The sequence below is a fragment of the Halichoeres trimaculatus genome, unplaced genomic scaffold, assembly GCF_033239565.1.
Source record: "Halichoeres trimaculatus isolate MK-OKI-2021-1 unplaced genomic scaffold, fHalTri1.1 fHalTri1_scaffold_8, whole genome shotgun sequence".
In the NCBI taxonomy this organism is placed as follows: Eukaryota; Metazoa; Chordata; class Actinopteri; order Labriformes; family Labridae; genus Halichoeres; species Halichoeres trimaculatus.
This window is the reverse complement of record NW_027437186.1, coordinates 515,001-534,783: the sequence shown is the minus strand read 5'-3', so window position 1 is coordinate 534,783 and position 19,783 is coordinate 515,001. Positions and strand designations below refer to the sequence as shown.

Sequence of the window (19,783 nt, the reverse complement as noted above, 5' to 3'; positions counted from 1 at the left end):
TTTTACAAACTGACCAACCAGTTCTCTGTACTCTGCTTCCTGTCCATCACTGATACACCCAATAACTTCAACCCCAAGCCCATTACAATATGCAAACTGTAATGGGTCTTGAAAGGTGTTCACCTGCTTGTTGAGGTGAGCCAGTTAGAGTCTCTCCAGGACTTTCATTATGTGAGATGTCAGGGCAACTGGTCTGTAGTCATTTGGTTCAGCAGGTTGTGGTTTTTTAGGCACTGGAACAAGGCAGGATGTTTTCCACAGCACCAGAATTCTTTTCTGACTCAGGCTGGTGTTGAACAGGTGCTGAAGAATCGGATATAACTGTTTTGAGCAGGTCTCGAGAACTCTGGGACTGACACCATCTGGACCTGCTGCCTTGTTCTGGTTCAGTTTCTCCAGTTGTTTCTTGACTTGATTACAGGAGACAGACAAAGTGGAGGAGGAGGCAGCAGAGGTTTCAGGAGGTCCTGATTTGGATGGAGATGAGACTTTATCCATGTCCTTGACTGAGCTGCAGGGTGACAGAGTGGGGCAGTGACAGGAAAGCTCTGGGTTCAGGGAGGGTGTGTGGCCTGTTGGGTTTGAGGCAGGAGGTGAGCTGAACCTATCGAAGAACATGTTCAGTTCATTAGCTTTGTCCAGACCTCGGTCAGTTTGATCCCCCTTTATCTTGAAGCCAGTGATCTTCTTCATTCCTGACCACACATCTCTCACGTTTTGCTGAAGCTGACTTTCCAACCTTTTCCTGTAGTCCTCCTTGCACTTCTTTCACTTTCTTTTCAGTTGTTTTTGTGTTGACTTCAATAACTCCCTGTCTTCATCCCTGAAGGCTTTCTTTTTGGTGTTCAGCAGCTTTTTCAGGTCACTGGTGATCCAGGGTTTGTTATTGGGGAAGCACCTCACTGTTCTTGTTGGAATGATGCTCTACACAGAAGTTTATATCATCTGTCACACACATAGTCAAGGTGTTGATGTCATCTCCATGCGGTTCACAGAGGACACTCCAGTCTGTAGCCTCGAAGCACCCTCTCAGAGCATCTTCAGCTTCATTAGACCAGGTTTTAGTAGTCTTTCTGATGATTGGTTGCTGCTGAACGATGGGCTTGTAGGAGGAGGTGAGAAGAACCAGATTGTGGTCAGATATCCCTAAAGGTGGCAGGGCAGAGGCACTGTATGCATTTTCAATATTTGAATAGAATAAGTCCAATGTTTTGTTTTCTCTGGTGGAGCAGCTGACAAACTGGTGGAATGTTGGTAGAGTTGCAGAGAGGGAGATGTTGTTCAAATCTCCAGAGATTGCCACAAAAGCGTTTGGATGTTGTGTTTGAAGCCTGGCAATGACAGAGTTAATAACATCACAGGCTGCGTCTGGGCGGTACCAGGTTTATATAAACCGCTACCAGAATAACACGTGAACTCTCAGGGTAAATAATATGGGCGAAAACTCACAGCTAGCAGTTCAGTGTTTCTTGTGCAGATCTTCTCTTTAACAGTGACATGTCCAGGATGACACCAACGCTGGTTAACCAGCACTGCAATTCCACCTCCCTTTAGCTTTCCACTGCGTTGTTTGTTGCAGTCCGCACGGACCGTCATGAAGCCGTGTACAGACGCATTACAGTCTGGGGTGTTTTCATGTAACCACATCTCAGTGAAACACATAATACTGCTTTCTCTCTATTCTTTCTGAGACCTGGTTAGCACCCGGAGCTCGCCAATTTTGTTAGCTAGCGATCTTACGTTACCCATCACAACAGTTGGAAGAAACGGTTTAAATCTCCACCGTTTTTCTCTCTGCCTCACTCCTGCCCTGCATCCTCTTTTCTTTCTTTTCAACTCCATTGGGATTTGAGGTGATATTTCACTGATGATCTTGAGTTTGGAGAGCATTATCAGTTGATCCGGGTGGTAAACAAGTCTCGTTGTCATGGAGATTCAGCATAACAAGTCTTGAAAAAGCAAAAATATATCCAGAAAATCTCCCGTGTAGCACAGCCACTGAACCAGTGCCAGAAATCCTCTTGGGCAAACCAAAAATGACAGCTAATGTATTAAAAAAATATATATATATTACAAAAAATCACAAAAGTTAAGACAGAGCTACTACAATTTGCAGCCACTTGGCGGCGCATTCCAGAATAAATATATATATATATATATATATATATATATATATATATATATATATATATATATATATATATATATATATACATATATATATATATATATATATATATATATATATATACATATATATATATATATATATATATATATATATATATATATTCACCTGATTAAGATTTTCCCCCCTTTTTTTGCAAATTTTAAAATCCTACTTAAAGGTCTGCTTGAATCACAATACTGATGTCATTTTATGGATCAAAGGGTTGGATTTAACATTGGAATAGTGATTGAGAGGGGAAATCAGAATATTGTGATTTATATCGTGTATCGAGATATAGCATAAAAATATCGAAATTTTGGATTTTGGCCATATCATGTGGCCCTATAGACAGCTTCCTCAGGGTCTTGGGGTTCTCATGGTCTGTTCATTTTTCTCCTAGCCCTCACGGTTCTGGCAAGGTGACAGGAAATCCGGACTTTTGCTTTGCCACCAAATGTCTTAAAGATTAACAGTACCAGAGAAAAGTTTGCAGCTGCAGCCTAACGAATAGGTCACCATTAGAGATGAGCCGATACACTTTTTTACATTCCAATCTGATCTATTAAAATTTAATTGTGCTGATACCCGATCCATACTGATACAGTAGGCAACATTGTAAAACATACAACATCCTCAATTTCAAGCCATTTATTAAATAGCGTTGCAACAACCTTAGTGCAATATGTAATGGCATGGTATGTAGCGATGCACCGATCCAACTTTTCTAGTTCCTATACCGATACCGATGCCTGGGCTTTGGGTATCAGTCCATACCGATACTGATCCGACACCACTGTTAAATAATAACCTGCATGCCCTACTGTGGGATAAGACTGGTAATGTTTTGGGTAAAAGGCAAAAAATTAGTAGATGGAAAAACTGAAGTAAATATTTATTTAAACTATAGAATATTCAAATGTTTAGCACTATTTTGGTAAAAACAATGCTTCAGAATGTACAGAAACTCTATTCAAATGTAAACTTTTATACCTTGTTGACTGGTAATGCATCAAAAAAAAGTGCAACATTTTAAATCAAGTAGCCAATAGCGCCAGTGAAAAAAGGTGTGGAGCTGTTTGCATGAATTCATCTATCAGTGATCACCAGGGCAAAATCTGGCTTCAGATGTGCCTCAGCAGACAGGTTTACATGATTGAGCATACACACAGAACACAAAGTATCACACTTTAACAGCATTTTACAGATCAGACTTCCATTTCCCTGAGTCAGCTCATTATTTTCCTAGACTTTTTTCTTCAATTTTAAATCCCTTCTTTTAATTTTTGAATTCATTCAGCCATTCAAGCGTCACAATTCACTTGTCCACTACATTGATTCATGCTTTCATTCATTTTCTTTCATACAAGAGTTCATGACAGGCTCTTTCAGATTTCTGCACTCAGCATTCAGAATTTCAGCACAAGCTTTTCAGGACTTCATTCAACCATTTTCAGACACACCTTAGGCATTCTGCATTAGCAATTCAGCGCAAGCTGCTTCAGCATTCTGCATTCTGCACAATTTCTTCAGAAATTGCTTTTGTAGTTTTTAATGCAGCGCTCCTTGAGGGTGAGAGAATCTTGACAATTCAGTGTTGGTTTTGGATTTTTCGGTCCATTTTTAGGTGAGGTTTCTCCAGGTTCTCTAAATGTTTTTATGATATTATGTACTGTCGAAATCCACTAGTTCTTTAAAAGCTTACCCTGAGGAACACTTTTCAGAGACTGTTGATTTTTCTTTTTGACAGACACAAACCCTAACACAACTTTACACTTTTAAGCATTTTTTTTCTCAAAAAGCGATTTTTTTCTGTTTCTCACATCATCTCACATCAAATTCAACTCTTTTCTCTATTCAATCAAATATAGGCTTGGAATGAGTTCCCCACCACTAAAATCTAATCCTGTAAGCATTGTACAGACCGTCCATGCACTCTGGGATTCAGCCTGTGTTTCAAAGGTGTTTACCTGGATCACATAGCTGAGCCTGATCAGCTCTCATCATCTGAAGGGAAGTTTGACCTAATAAGGAGAAGTGGGGCTTGCTGTGGCCTCGCTACTTCTCTGTTTTGGACTCTCATTCCGAATTTGACTTGATTTCCTCGTCATGCTCAGTGTTTTTTGTAAAGGCTGCTGAAATAGTGTCTGTTATGAAGCTCATCAGATGGAGAAGGGACATATTTCATCACCAGATCGGTGCGTTTCATCATAAATATCTATTGATTTCAGGCGCAGTGAAACTGATCTGATCTGTGGAGATGCTGCTCATTGAGCAGAAACACTGCTGACAGACTGACAGACATGGCATGCTAAGTTTTACAGTCTTCTGGAATGCTAGCAAGTCTCTACTTTGGGTTAACTCTAATTTCAAAATGCTATAATCAGAATGTTAAAGTTAGCTTGCTAAATTCAGAATGCTAACATCAGATATTTTTTCTGTCATATTGCAAATGTTCAGAAGCTAAACTCGCAATGCCAACATGGGGATCCTGACTTTAGTATGCTGGTACCAGAATGACATCAAAAGGAAAAAAAGCCTTAAGCTCTACAGGCATCCATACTTTTGACCTGATTTAACTGAGAGATACAGTTAAATGTATTCATTTAAAGAAATGTGTATTTTCATTACCTTTTAGCATAAAAGAAGTTGACATCATCACCTTCATCATCTTCATCTTCATCGTTACTACATGCCCCGCTTCACTGTTTGCTTTTAAATATTGTATTCATAATGGGACTAAACTAAATTTTTGTCTTCTGTTTACCTGAAAGGATAGTAAATTAACAATCTGACACTGCCAAAAAACAAAGTATCATTGATTGAAAGAATTGAACAAAAACAGTAGAAAAAAAAAATTGAAAAAAAAATAATAATTAGTTCTATTTTTATAGCAGTTTTTGGTTGACAACATTTTTTTCCTTTGTCTTCAAAGAGTGGTCAATGTGCTCTCAGTGTATTGTTGACCTTAGATTTTTTTTTTTTTTTTTAATTTAAAGATTTTTCATGAGGAAAACCTTCCAAAATATCACTCCATGTGGAGAAATTAAATAAACATTACAGCTAAACAGACATTTTATACATTCAGACTGATGGTTTGATAAGGATCAGAAAACGTGTAGTTCATCCTGAGGAAGCACCAGCATATGTAGACACAAGTTTGACTTGCTTACCCTCAATCATCATTACAGTCTTTCTGCATTTAGCCACCAGGACTTCCTGTTTGCACTGTTACCATGGAAACACAAAACAGTCAAGGCCTGACTGATGACTGTGCAGACAATGTCTCAGTTTGACATTTCTGTGGATAAAAAAGGTTTGTCTTAGCTCTCAGGCTGGATTTCAAAGAGACATGTGAGACGGTGAGCAGGGACAAACCTCTGACTAAAAATGACTGTTACACTCTGCGGTTTCAGCCTCATCCTTACTTTCATGACCCCAGACTAACAAACAGTTAAACCTCTGACAGTAAACAACTGTTTGATTTCAGTGTTTGTCTCAAGTATTTCACCAGCGCCGCTTGCTGCTCTGCTCTGCACAATAACTCTACCTCCCTGAGATCACACTCAGGGGCTGTGAAATGCTAAGCCCCGATGCTACTTACAGTTAGCAGAGCTTGTGTGTAGGCATTCAAATATTTTGTCACTGCCTCACACCAGTCTCACACTGTCAGCTGTGGATCAGCTGTTTGTTTAGGTTACCTGAGAGCGCAGGTAAACTCAGGTGTTGTTGTTCAATGTGTCTGAATGTAAAGATCATCAGTTCAGTAAGATGCTCCACTCAGACTATTTCTAACAGTCCGTCCCTCCCGTCAGTGAAGCAGCCTGATGTTACCCACAGCAACAGTAAGCCAGTGTTGTACCAAAAGACATTATAGACATTATAGAATCTGCTGTTACTTCTTCACTGTGTGCATCATTCAGTATCACAGACACATTTCAGCTGGGGTGGGACCAACAGAAAAACACAAGTGTGAAACCAAACTCTTCACTTCACTTTCATATCCAGACTACAGAAGTCCAGGTAGCTAATCTCTGAGAGACAGAGCTCAGATACCACACATGGAGAACTCCACTGTTAGCTCCACTGTTAGCTCTACTGTTAGCTCTGCTATTAGCTATACCATAAGCTCTACTGTTAGCTCTGCTATTAGCTCTGCTATTAGCTCTACTGTTAGCCCTTCTGTTAGCTCTACTGTTAGCTCTGCTGTTAGTTCTGCTATTAGCTCTGCTATTAGCTCTACTTTGAGCTCTGCTGTTAGCTCTACTTTGAGCTCTGCTGTTAGCTCTACTTCGAGCTCTGCTGTTAGCTCTGCTATTAGCTCTGCTATTAGCTCTACTTTGAGCTCTGCTGTTAGCTCTACTTTGAGCTCTGCTGTTAGCTCTACTATTTGCTCTGCTGTTAGCTCTGCTATTAGCTCTGCTGTAATCTCTGCTGTTAGCTCTACTTTGAGCTCTGCTGTTAGCTCCATTATTAGCTCTGTTGTAAGTTCTACTGTTAGCTCTACTTTGAGCTCTGCTGTTAGCTCTACTATTAGCTCTGCTGTTAGCTCTACTGTTACCGTTACTACTGTTAGCTCTGCTGGTGGTTCTGTTGTTAGATTTGCTTTTAGCCTTGCTGTTAGCTCTATTTCTAGCTCTGCTGTTAACTTGACTATTAGGTCATGTTTTAGCTCAGCTTTTAGCTTTACTGTAAGTTTTGCTCTTAGCTTGGCTTATGGCTTTTCTACTAGCTCTACTGGCAGTTTTGCTGTTACCTCCACTTTTAGCTCTGCTGTTAGCTCTACCTGAAGCTTTGCTGTTAGGTTGCTAATAGCTTTGCAGTTAGTTTTGCTGTTAGCTCCGCTGTGTCTTTATGTATTTCTTTGATAAACTGTTGAAGTTGCAGGTTTCTGTTTTGTGACAATGTAAAAACATTTTAGCATGCAAACTGTTTTTTTCTTTTTGATGTCATGTCCTCATCAAAGAATCAAAGCAACAGAAACTAGAAACCCTGATACTGCTGTTCCTTATCGGAGAATGAAAGCACTTCAAAGTCCTGACCTTTGTGAATAAAAGCTGTGTGTGTGTGTGTGTGTGTGTGTGTGTGTGTGTGTGTGTGTGTGTGTGTGTGTGTGTGTGTGTGTGTGTGTGTGTCTGTGTGTGTGTGTGTGTGTGTGTGTGTGTATTTTCAGGGAGCGCTCAGTGAACCGTCCACCTGAGCTGCTGTACCCACAGGCCGACGTGGCCGAGCGTCTGGCGCTTGGTGGCAGTGATGAAGCACTGGCTAACGGCACAAAGCCTGACCTGCAGGCAGCCAAACGACTTGCCAAACGGCTCTACAACCTGGATGGCTTCAGAAAGTCTGATGTGGCTCGACACCTTGGCAAGAAGTCAGTGTGTATGTGTGTGTATCTGTGTCTGTGTCTGTGTCAGTCTGTCTGTCTTTTGGGGGTCGTCCTGCTAGAAAATAACAGATTTGTTTCAAAGTGAAATATTTATTATTAACCTGTAAATATTAAGTCATTGGCTGCCAGCCATGTCAGAGCATTCTGGCGGATCTTCAACACTAGAAGTCCCACAGCCCAGCCATTTGGCTTTTCTACCTTCCATGCCCAAGGGGCAGCCAAGTGGCTGGATTAGTCTGGAATCATCATGACTACTTTAGGTGTGAACAGCCATCTGATCACCATTGTTTTGTAAATGAGGCAATTACTTTCTCCTGAACTACTGAAAAAGGAAAAGATGTTGCTATGCCTTTACCTGAATAAACCAATGTGTTGTAATGTTATGAGAGAGAGGTAGAGGTGTAGAACTAGTATAAAATGTTAATGATTTCATTTTATGTTCAACAAGCTATAATTAGTCCACTTTTGTGATCACGACACAAAAGTTATTTTCCCCTCCCTTCTCAGTATGAGGTCAACACAGTTTATGATTTTTATTTCTTGCTGAGAGTTATTGCTGATGCACAGGTTGAGTAAATGAACTATCATGGGCCGTGAGTGAGCTTTTTATCCACCTCGGGTCCCTAGTTTAGCCATCGGTCACAGCCACACCCACCCTTCCACATTACATCCAGTTGGCCTGCTTTTACATTTTCCACCCATCTTTGTAACTTTTTCTTTTCTTATTCTATTGTTTTTACCAGGATTTTCTGTGTTTCTCAGGAGTAAATGTCAAATATGGGTAGATGAAGATAGACTTCCAGGCTACTCAAAGCACCCCATGTCAACTTTGCATGCTTGAGACTCAACACTCTATTATAGTGAAAAAAACACTGGATCTTTTTCTTTTAATATGCATGTCTTCAAAGTTAGATCTCTGGGTGGCACCAGTGTGTGTGTGTGTTTGTGTGTGTGTGTGTGTGTGTGTGTGCATTTGTGAAATGTGAACCAATAGTTATACAAGCAGATATATTGTTAAAAAAAATAGCAGCCATGCAAACAGTGGACCTGACGGGAGCTTGTGACAGAGGCAGTCAGTTCAGTTTAAGTTTCTTTTAGCAGCTTACAATGTTCACAGTCGCACAAAAGACTGCACACACATAAACAAAGTTCTATCAAGAAGAATATAGAGATAGTATAGCTATAAAAAAAAAACTTCAAAATAAATATAGTAAACTTAAACTAAACAGTCAACAGCTGTTTTGGACAGGGGAACTCTAATACGGGTTATGGAAGAAATATTTTTTCTAATTATATCAGAGATATTTACAGCTACACTTGCCTCACACTCTAACAGCCCATGCAAAAAGTTTCAGTAGATGTTGGAAGCTTTCAGGCTCTTTTCAGGCACACCCCCTCCCCCCTGATCATGTATCACATCTGTGGACTGCCAATCTGTCAGGTAAGGGCTGCATTTGCAAAACAATGGTGGCTAATTGAAGGCCGTTCAGTTGTACATTCTGAGCAGCCTTTTGGCTGTCCTCTGGGCATGGCAGCAGGGGTAAGAAAACCATGGGACTTCTAGTGTTAAAGACCCACAAAATATTGGTTTAAATGACTATGTAAACACCCAAACTACCAAAAGAAGAGTAGACTCTCCTCTTCCATGCCTCTCTTCCTGCTTTTGATCAAAAGAACAAAAAAAAAAACTTAAAAATAAAAGCGCTTATGATCTCCATCATCTTTTCTCCAAATGCAATACTCTTTCTCTCCAAACTGCTGTGGAACATCCTCAGTTCCAGTGTGAGCTGCCTAACTGTCCTAACTTGCATCACCTTACCATGTCTCTTTCATCTTTCATCTTTTTCTCAGATCAATCCTGATCTCTCATCCAAAGAGCGCTACAGTGGTTTACAAACCTGATATCAATTGACAAGCTCTGTCAGACCCCACCTCCCCTTGCTGAAAAACATAATTGACATCTATGGACGTCAATGGCAGCCAATGAGTTTTAAACGAGGGAATGTTATTAGAAACAGAATCCTCTGCTTCATGCAGGGGTGCAGCTCATCTTGTCAGATTCCCCCTTTTTATAATCAGCTGCTCACTTTTACGTCATCCTGCTTTAACCTAGAAACAAGTTCACATCAAGTTTTAATCAAAGCTGTTTTATTTAAACTTATCTACATTACCCCAATATGACTACAGCTAGAAGAAACTCAATATCAACAGTGTTGGTACCAGCTTTCAAAGAGTTATAGATCACACCTCCTTCCATTCAGTAGGATGGGCTCAGTGGCACACCAATGAATGTAATAGGAGGAGATCCCTTTGAAGCACAGAGAGCCCTGCTCATCGTGTGTGTGCTCTGTCAGTGGAGTCCAGTAGAAACCTGATGTGGTCTCCCTGACCCCTGGGTTGTTTCTGGGATACCATCATTCTAGATGACTCCAGATTAAGTGTCAGGGCCCGGATCTGACAGAAGGTCTGCAGATGATCCAGCTACTGTAGTTAAGCCTCCTCAGATGGAGAGTGCATCAAACATCAGCACAACTATGTACAGGCTACAGCCCTGCAGGGCCACTGCTGTGTCAGAGGTGAACACATAACAAGTTCTCCCTGTCTCTGTCTCTGTCTCCAGTAATGAGTTCAGTCAGATGGTGGCGGAGGAGTATCTCAGTAACTTTAACCTCTCTGGTCTGACCATCGATCAGGCGCTCAGGTGAGTCACCTCAGGTGTTTCTACCTGTGTATGCATTGACACTGAACCTGTTTAACTCTGATTGGCTATACCATCACAGACTTAATAACACTCCCCATGAAGAAAGGAGAACTTCAGTTCCCAGGATGCTTTTATACCATCCAATCTCAGGTCCCTCTGAGAGTCAGCTGATGAACAGGTGTGTGTGTGTGTGTGTGTGTGTGTGTGTGTGTGTGTGTGTGTGTGTGTGTGTGTGTGTGTGTGTGTGTGTGTGTGTGTGTGTGTGTGTGTGTGTGTGTGTGTGTGTGTTTTCAGGATGTTTCTGGGGAAGTTTGCTCTGGTGGGAGAGACTCAGGAGAGGGAGAGAGTCCTGGCTCAGTTCTCCAGGAGATACAGACAGTGTAACCCCGAGAGAGAGACAACTGAAGGTACCTGTCCACACACCTGTCTGACAGCCTGTCTGTCTGTTCACCTGTCAGTACACACACAGTATATCAGCAAGCCTATCCTTCAACCAGTGGGTTTACCTGTCTGTCTCCTTTCTTTTTATCTGTCTGTCTCTTTTTTCTTACCTGTCTGTCCTTCACCTGTCTGACGCACACTTAGCCCTTTGTGAATGTTCTGCATCTAACCTTTCTGTGTATGAACTGTCTGTCTCTAACCTTTCTGTTTGTCTCTAACCTGTCTGTCTAACCTGTGTGTCTCTAACCATTCTGTCTGTCTCTAACCTTACTGTCTCTAACCTGTCTGTCTAATCTGCCCTGTGTTTAACCTGTCTGTCTCTAACTTTTCTGTCTGTCTCTAACCTTACTGTCTCTTACCTGTCTAACTCTAACTTTTCTGTCTGTCTCTAACCTTACTGTCTCTTGCCTGTCTGTCTAATCTGTCCTATGTCTAACCTGTCTGTCTCTAACCTTTCTGTCTTTCTCTAACCTCTCTGTCTAATCTCTCTGTGTCTTAGCTTCTCATCTCAAACCTGTCTGACTTAAGCTTGTCTGTCTCTAACCTGTCTGTCTCAAACCTGTCTGACTTAAGCTTGTCTGTCCCTAACCTGTTTGTCTGTCTCTAACCTCACTGTCTCTTACCTGTTTGACTCTAACTTTTCTGTCTGTCTCTAACCTCACTGTCTCTTACCTGTCTGTCTTATCCGTCCTGTCTCTAACCTGTCTGACTCTAACTTTTCTGTCTGTCTCTCAGCTTACTGTCTCTAACCTGTCTGACTCTAACTTTTCTGTCTGTCTCTAACCTTACTGTCTCTTAACTGTTTGTCTAATCTGTCCTGTGTCTAACCTGTCTGTGTCTAACCTTACTGTCTCTAACCTGTCTGTCTTATCTGTCCTGTGTCTAACCTGTCCGTTTTATCTGTCCTGTGTCTAACCTGTCTGTCTCTAACCTTTCTGTCTGTCTCTAACCTTACTGTCTCTAACCAATCTGTCCTGTCTCTAACCTCTCTGTCTAATCTTTCTGTGTCTTACCTTCTCTAACCCTCGTCATAGTCAGTCTCTTCTCACTGACTCTAACCTGTCTGTCTCTAACCTGTCTGTCTCTAACCTGTCTGTCTGTAACCTGTCTTTGTCTAACCTGTCTGTCTCTAACCTGTCTTTGTCTAACCTGTCTGTCTCTAACCTGTCTGTCTCTAACCTGTCTGTCTCTAACCTGTCTGTGTCTAACCTGTCTGTCTCTAACCTGTCTGTCTCTAAGCTGTCTGTCTCTAACCTGTCTGTCTCTAACCTGTCTGTCTCTAACCTGTCTGTCTCTAACCTGTCTGTGTCTAACCTGTCTGTCTCTAACCTGTCTGTCTGTAACCTGTCTGTGTCTAACCTGCCTGTCTCTAACCTGTCTGTGTCTAACCTGTCTTTGTCTAACCTGTCTGTCTCTAACCTGTCTGTCTCTAACCTGTCTGTCTGTAACCTGTCTGTGTCTAACCTGTCTGTCTCTAACCTGTCTGTGTCTAACCTGTCTGTCTCTAACCTGTCTGTCTCTAACCTGTCTGTCTCTAACCTGTCTGTCTCTAACCTGTCTGTCTTTTTCCTGTCTCTCTCAGACAGTGTCCACACACTGACCTGCGCTGTCATGCTGCTGAACACAGATCTCCATGGAAATGTAAGTCTTGTGCCTGCCTGATGCCATGTTGTTGTTGTTGTTGTTGTTGTTGTTGGTGGTGGTGGTGGTGGTGGTGGTGGTGGTGGTGATGGTGGTGGTGTTGGTGGTGGTGTCTTTGTCTATGGTTCAGCTCCTCCCTGACCTTAGTCATCCTGGCTCTGGAGGAGAGGACAGAGCAGGTGTGTGAATGTGTGCAGTCAGAAATATAACAAAAAAAAGAAACAATGTCAGAAACAGGTAGAGGACTAAAACAGGGCTCTTTCCCTGTAGCTGCTGATTGGATTAGGTTAGATTAGATATTTATTTCAAACCAAACAAATTATTTCTCATATCAAGAAAAATAACATAACATGAGAACAATTGCAGGACACCTTACAACCATAAAGCCAACAGAAAAAACTACGCCAACACAAAAACATTTATGGTTTGAAAAGGGGCTACAGAGAGACAAAGCTTATGCATTTCCAGCCCCTGACAACACAATTACAACATTAATACCACAAGTCACAAAACACAGTTGCTCTCCAAAACCCCTTATCCCCACAATCATCCAATCGGTTTGCATCTTTTTTTTTCTTTCCTTCTCCTTCCTTTTTTAAATTTCAAACACTCAATTTCTAAACTTCCTTGATTAAAATTTCTCCTTTTTTCGAGATAAAGCCTCAAAATATGGAGATATTGATTTTGGCCATATTGTGCAGCCCTAGTTCCATGCTCCTGATAATGAATGGAGAGTTAAACCAATGGATCACAGAACTCAGACCTTACTCAGAAATGTGTCATTGTGACACTAATTGTATATCATGCTGATGAAACTCAGCTGAATTACATTAAGAGTGACACAGCTTTAAAATATTTGAATGCTCCTCATTCACACACTGATTATATCCAATCAGTTTACTGCCCATGCTGGTCATGTTACTACTCAATGTGTTTGGTCTTTATGGTGGACACAGACTCAGCTGTCAGTACTTCCTGTGATCGCTGGCGTCCTTTTAAAAAGCGGTTTGATTTGTTAGAACGACCAAAACAACGAACCACATGGATAAAAAAAAGAATTAGACAGTGGAGCCTGCTGTTGGCACGGCTCATGGAGGAGAATCAAAGGGTACTGAGAGGGAAGTAGGGTTTCAATCACAGCACAAGTGAAGAGGAGGACTTGGGAGTTCATCGCCCAACACATCAATGCGTTGCTCCCTCTCCTCGCATGCACATTCCTCGTGAGTGTGAGACGCGTTGGAGCGTGCTGCAATCCCAAGCGAGAGCAGAGATTACAGCACCAAGTTGCTCTCAAACAGTTTGTGGGCTACCACTAAGGGTATATCGATTTCTTTTATATTATTAACTGTATAAATATTATAGTTTCATCTGCTCATAAACCGGACTGTTCAGGGGGTAGATTAGCAGATAAACAGCTGTCTCTGTCTGTGGAAACTGTGCTTATTGTGTTGGGAAAGTCTGACACCAGTATCAGTGTTAACTCTTAGGTTTCTTAACAGTCCTCCTCCCTCCTCCTCACAGTTTTTCACCTTAGGAGCTCTCTTAAGGCTTAAGATGCTTTGTGAATAACTTTATCTTACCTAGTTAAAGTTCTTGGAAAATCTTAGAATCTGAGGAATCCTAAGATTTTTCTAAGAATGACATCACTAATGGTGTGGCCACACCGTCCAGATTACATGCAAAGTCAATGTTTGGATGCCAATTCGCCCTTAGACACGTTCGGCCCGTTTGGAGCATTGACGCGTTTGGGGCGTCTGTGCAAATTCGCGTGAGGCTGTGCCGCGGCAGCCAATCAGCAATGACATTCCCCTATGACGTCATACCCACAAAAATCTTTGTTTGTCTGTGTGTCTATGTGTGTGTGTGTCTATGTGTGTACCTGTAGAACATTGGAAAGCGGATGTCCTGCAGTCAGTTCATCTCCAATTTAGAGGGTCTCAATAATGGAAAAGACTTCCCCAAAGACCTGCTGAAGGTAAGACTGACTCACACACACACACACACACACACACACACACACACACACACACACACACACACACACACGCACGCGCACACGCACACACACACACACACACACACACACACACACATACACTCGCACGCGCACGCACACGCACACGCACACGCACACACTCACACTCACACTCACACTCACACACACTCACACACACACACACACACACTCACACACACACACACACACACACACACACACACACTCACACATTGTCTAAAGAGCTGTCTCTCAGGGATTCTTGGCTTTTTTATTATCGGAGCAAAAAGAAAAAGTAGAGGCTGTACTTGAGTTTCTTTTTCAAAGCCTCTAGGCTGGTCTGGTGTGTGTTGTTGTACTCTGTTATTGTGCTGTGTGTGTCCATGTTTGTCTGTGTGTCAGTCCCTTTGCCAGTCTTTGTCTCCATCCCTGTTTTTTTCCATCCCAACCTCTGAGTGGTATCCATGATTCTCTGTCACCTTTTCACCTCTATCATCATCATCACCACCATCACCATTGCTTTCTATTAATGTGTGTGATAGTGTGTGTGTGTGTGGCTTGCCTTTAGCCTGCCTCTAGCCTGATGTTGGAGCAGTGAATGTGTGGGCAGTGATGGAGCAGAGATGTAGTGACTGTAAAGCGCTGAGAGGTGAAAACGTGACTTGCACTCAGTATCTGAGTCTTGGTCCTGCTCCCAGAGGAACCACTGAAACATGAGGTTCAGCTGCTTCAGGCCAGATGTTCCACTCTGAGTCTGACCCCTCTGCCCGAGGAGGTGGTCTGGAGTGTCACTGACAGTAAACCCAGACTCATGTGAGGAGGATTTGAAGGCAGTCCAGAGCTTCAGGTGGTTCTTTGTTGATGCCTTACACACATTTAACTTCAGGTCAGATCAAACATTAATATTGGATCCACATGGGCCCCTCCTTCCCACACACAGGGGATCGCTTGATGGAGCCAGCTCCATCAGGGCTGTCAGGTGTTCAAATGATGAAGCAGAGATGAACAGTCTTCTCTCTGATGCTCCTTAGAGAGCGACCTTAGAGAGACATCAGTATGAAGTGTGTTACAGGGAAACACTCCTCACACAGGACCTTTCTATCTTTGGTCAAAGACTGAGATATTCCATCAGCACGGTCTCAGTATTGTCTGTTTTAACCTCGTTCTCACATAAGAGCAGGGCTGGGACGACAGAAGTAAACTATAGATGAATGCTTGTCTGTTGCTTCTTAATGACTCCATGTGATGGCGCTAATGTGGTAAATGAGGGAGCATCCAGGAGACAACAGCCTAATGGGTACAGTCACATCTCGCTTGCTCTGTGGTGGAAAGAAAACCTGCGAGCGTCAAAGCTGAAGAGCAACCATGTGTCTGTCACTCAGTAACAACAGAGCACAGGGCAGAGGAGGAGAAATCTATGGCTGTACGACACCTGAAAGGGGAACTTTGATCACCGTTTAGATCAAAAATCCAAACATTTGAATCGAAACATTTATCCTTACATTCACCCTATCCAAATTGTGTACAATGTTTAGTCCAGGGTTAAAAATCTCATCTTCTACCGCTAATCCGGGTCCTGGCAGCATTGTCATCAGCGAGGACCAGTGGCCACTGTCCCCACCACTTCCACCAGCCCCTTTGGAGAGCCCTTCCTCTCCCGGATGTCCGAGCTACGAACCCTATCCCCAAGGCTGAGCCCAGACACCTTACAGAGGACACTCATTTCAGCCGCTTGTACCCGCGATCTTGTTCTTTCAGTCACGACCCACAGCTCGTGGTTATAGGTGAGGGTTGGACTGTAGATTGACTGGTAAATTGAGAGCCTTGCCTTGTGGCTCAGCCCTCTCTTCACCACAACACACCGCTGTCCAGATCACTGCCAACGCCTCCCCAATCTTTCTGTCAATCTCTCGCTCCATTTTCCCTTCACTCATGAACAAGACCCTGAGATACTTGAACTCCTCCACTTGGGGCAAAGACTCTGTCCCAGCCTGGAGTGGGCAGTCCACCCTTTTCAGACTGAGAACCATGGCCTCAGACTTAGAGGTGCTGATCTTCATCCCAGCTGCAAACCCCCCCCCCCAGTGCGAGCTGGAGGTCAGTGTTCGATGAGGCCAACAGGACCACATCATCTACAAAAAGCAGAGATAGGATCCTGAGACCCCCAAACCTGACTCCCTTCGCCACTTGACTGCCCCTAAAAAATCCTGAGCATAAAAGTAATGAACAGAATCGGTGACAAAGGGCCCGGGCAAAGTCCAACCCTGACTGGGGACGAGTTTGACTTACTGTTGGCAATATGGACCAAGCTCTCACTCCAAAAATTCAGAGACTGAACGGCCCGTAACAACAGGCCATCGACTCCATATTCATGGAGAACGCCCCACAAGATACCTCGGGGACACCGTGAAAGGAGGAGGTTGCCCCCCTTTATGGCTAAAACACATGCTGAAGTGCCCTCTGGGGCCAAAACACAGTAAGATGTTTTTTCTTTTTGCCCCTGCCCTTCGAAATGTCAGTGCACACCCCTGTCTACAGGTTTCAGGATCAACACACTCTGCCTCTAATAGGGAGACCTTACTGAGGGATTATTTGTTTATCAGCAACAGCGGATGTGTGCGCAACTTGAGTGCAGAAGCACTGTGGAGTATTATGGTTTGTTAGCCGATGTGAGGGAGTTAACCTCCAAAAAACACATTTTTTTAACTTCATATCATCACTTTGATGGTGCACGGCTCCAGGTTTGTGAAATAGCAGTGAGTGGACAGAAGAGATCAGCAAGTGGACAGATATTAGGTGGACAGACGTTTTAGTGGCTCATGACTGCATTATCCGTGGACACTTACCAGACTGTGACAGACCAGGACGTGAACATGTGTCAATAAATCAGAAACCCTCCCAGACCAAAAAGGGCACACAGACTGCTGAGTCTGAGACCGGTTCATAATGAAAGAACCAGAAACTACGTCCAGAGAACTGCACCAAATCAGAATGTTAATGGTTGAGTTTTCAGGGTTAATAGACTATATCATATATATTATCATTTCATAATAATACATAATTTTACTTTGATCCTAAAATCTGTTTCTGTTAATCATCATTTATAGCTTCACTCTTTGTTTCCTTACTATACTGAGTCCATGTTTGGTCAGAACCTCAGCCCCAAACCAACCTTTTCATTAAATAAGCAAAGTCAAATCTGTATTTTGATATCAGCAGTTAATGTTGCTTGTTTGTGGTCAAACCTGCTTAACTGAGGTTGGATAAAGATGGCACATTTACTTGCACCCCTGCAGACGTTGCTGGTGTTTCATTAAAAAATGTGACCCTGTTAACTGGGGACTCTCAGACTTTAATCACTGATACCTTCAGCTTAGAGTCAGTTAGCATGGTCGCTTTTAACTCCAAAACACCGGTTGCTCTGTAACTGTCCAAACTTGACGAACGTTGCCTCTGTTGTATGGTATTGTTTCTGACAGCTCACCACAGAACAACCGAACATTTTGATGCTGCTGACAGGTTGAATTTAGTGTTTAAAAAAGGATAATGTCTGAATAAGTGGAACGCTGCTTCTGTGCTCAAAATGCGTGTGCATCTTTATGATGACGCAGACTGATAATCCTTCTATAGATTTCAGAGAGACCACCACAAACCAGATTCTGCAGGACTGCCACAGCATGGCTCTGTAAGAGAAGGGTCCAGGGGCTAGGGTGACGTGTTAGGTGGTGCTGACAGAACCTTTAGAAGGAGCAGATGTTTCACAACATGAAAACATATCGTTATGTCCAGCTCTTTGTCGTCAATACACTTGCGGAACAAACCCACAGTTTACACACACACACACACACACACACACACACACACACACACACACACACACGCACACGCACGCACACACACACACACACACCCACCCACACACACGCACGCGCACACACACACACACACACACACACACACACACACACACACACACACACACACACACACACACACACGTTGACAGTGTATGCTGTGCAGGTGTGTGTATCCCTATCAGAGCACAGAGCCTGTGTGTGTTTTGAACCTTTCCAGTCATTCTTAGTTTTTCAGCTGCATTTAAATTCAGCTCTGCGAGGCCTTTTTGACGGACAGCTCCAACCAGAAAAGGGGGCGGGCTTTTGCTCCTATCCTTGCTTTCTCATTGGCTGCTGCTGCAGGAGAAAATGCGCATTAAGAGAGCGAGGGAAAAAAGAGAGAGACAGAAGAGCAAGAAGGGAGGGCGAGTGAGCAACACTCCTCAACTGTTCAGACTGAGCAGAGAGGAGGAGAAGAAGAAGAGGAGGAGGAGGAGTGAGCTCTCCTGACAGAGAGATTCTCCTGCAGGACCAAGACAACAAGCATCAGAGCAGAGGAGAAGTAGAAGAAAAAGGAGAAGAAGAAGTAGAAGAAGAAGAAGAAGAAGAAGTAGAAGAAGAATGTGTGAGAGGTTGGAGGACGCAGGGAGCACCACCTGAGGAGGATGGAGGGATCCTCTCCTTTTTTCTCTCTTTTATCACAGTGCAACAGGAGAAGCGCTCCTCTTTTCTCTCCTCCACATCAGCCCCTGCCCCCCTCTTTTCCTCCACCTCCATCCCCTTTGGCTCCCTGCACCCCTCCATCCCCCCTCCACCCCCCATCCATCTCCTGCCAAGGCTGGCTGTGGTGTCTGAGGAGGAAGCTGACGTCACCTCTGGGTTCCTCTCTCTCTCTCTCTCTGTCTGCATGTGTGGGCGTGCTCGCTCGCCCCACCTCCGTCTTTTCTCGCTCTCTGTTATGGTGAATGTTTTGGATGAAAGGTGGAGCTGCTGCTGCTGCTGCTGGTGCACCTCCACCGTCACTCAGCTTTATTTGCAGTCCAGGGATTCTCCTCCACCCCCGCCACTCCTCCTCTCCTCCTCCTCCTTCTCCTCCTCGTCCTCCTCCGCAGCAGGAGGCTGCGATCAACAGCTCTGAACAGGCTTCAGCGTTTTGGAAAGGAGGAGGAGATCAGATCTGTGGTTTGGATTTTTTTATTGAATCTCTGAGCTGTTTCTCTGCAGGAGTGTGAGTCTGTGAATCAAGCTCACAGCTTTGACTTAACACACACGCACACAGAGTTTACAGTGTGTGTGTGTGTGTGTGTGTGTGTGTGTGTGTGTGTGTGTGTGTGTGTGTGTGTGTGTGTGTGTGATGCTGGTGTGTTTTTGGTCTTATGTTAAAGCAAAGTGACAGCCAGCTCCTCTTTGAAACCAGAACTAAATCATTTCAGTCACTCAAAGTTTGAACTTTGACCTTTTTTACAGAGGTAGCACACACTCTCACTGTTTTACCAAGACGTTGATGAGGTTTTGGATCAGGCTCGAGGAATCACGACGTGGTGTTTGTTCAGCAGAAGTTGTATTTAGAGGTAGAGTTACGGATGTCGTCCTTTGGACTGAGAGTTATAATGTA

General features: G+C 43.3%; 1 protein-coding gene across 2 annotated transcripts in view; it reads left to right on the top strand.

The window, feature by feature from the left end:
- psda (pleckstrin and Sec7 domain containing a) overlaps window positions 1-19,783 on the top strand; it is a 73,449-nt gene that overhangs the window by 39,753 nt on the left and 13,913 nt on the right. For both annotated transcript variants that reach the window (XM_074675582.1, XM_074675583.1), the window contains exons 8-12: window positions 7,341-7,538; window positions 10,174-10,254; window positions 10,549-10,661; window positions 12,278-12,336; window positions 14,222-14,311. In XM_074675582.1, the coding sequence (XP_074531683.1) occupies window positions 7,341-7,538; window positions 10,174-10,254; window positions 10,549-10,661; window positions 12,278-12,336; window positions 14,222-14,311 (541 nt within the window). The remainder of the gene's footprint in view (window positions 1-7,340; window positions 7,539-10,173; window positions 10,255-10,548; window positions 10,662-12,277; window positions 12,337-14,221; window positions 14,312-19,783) is intronic.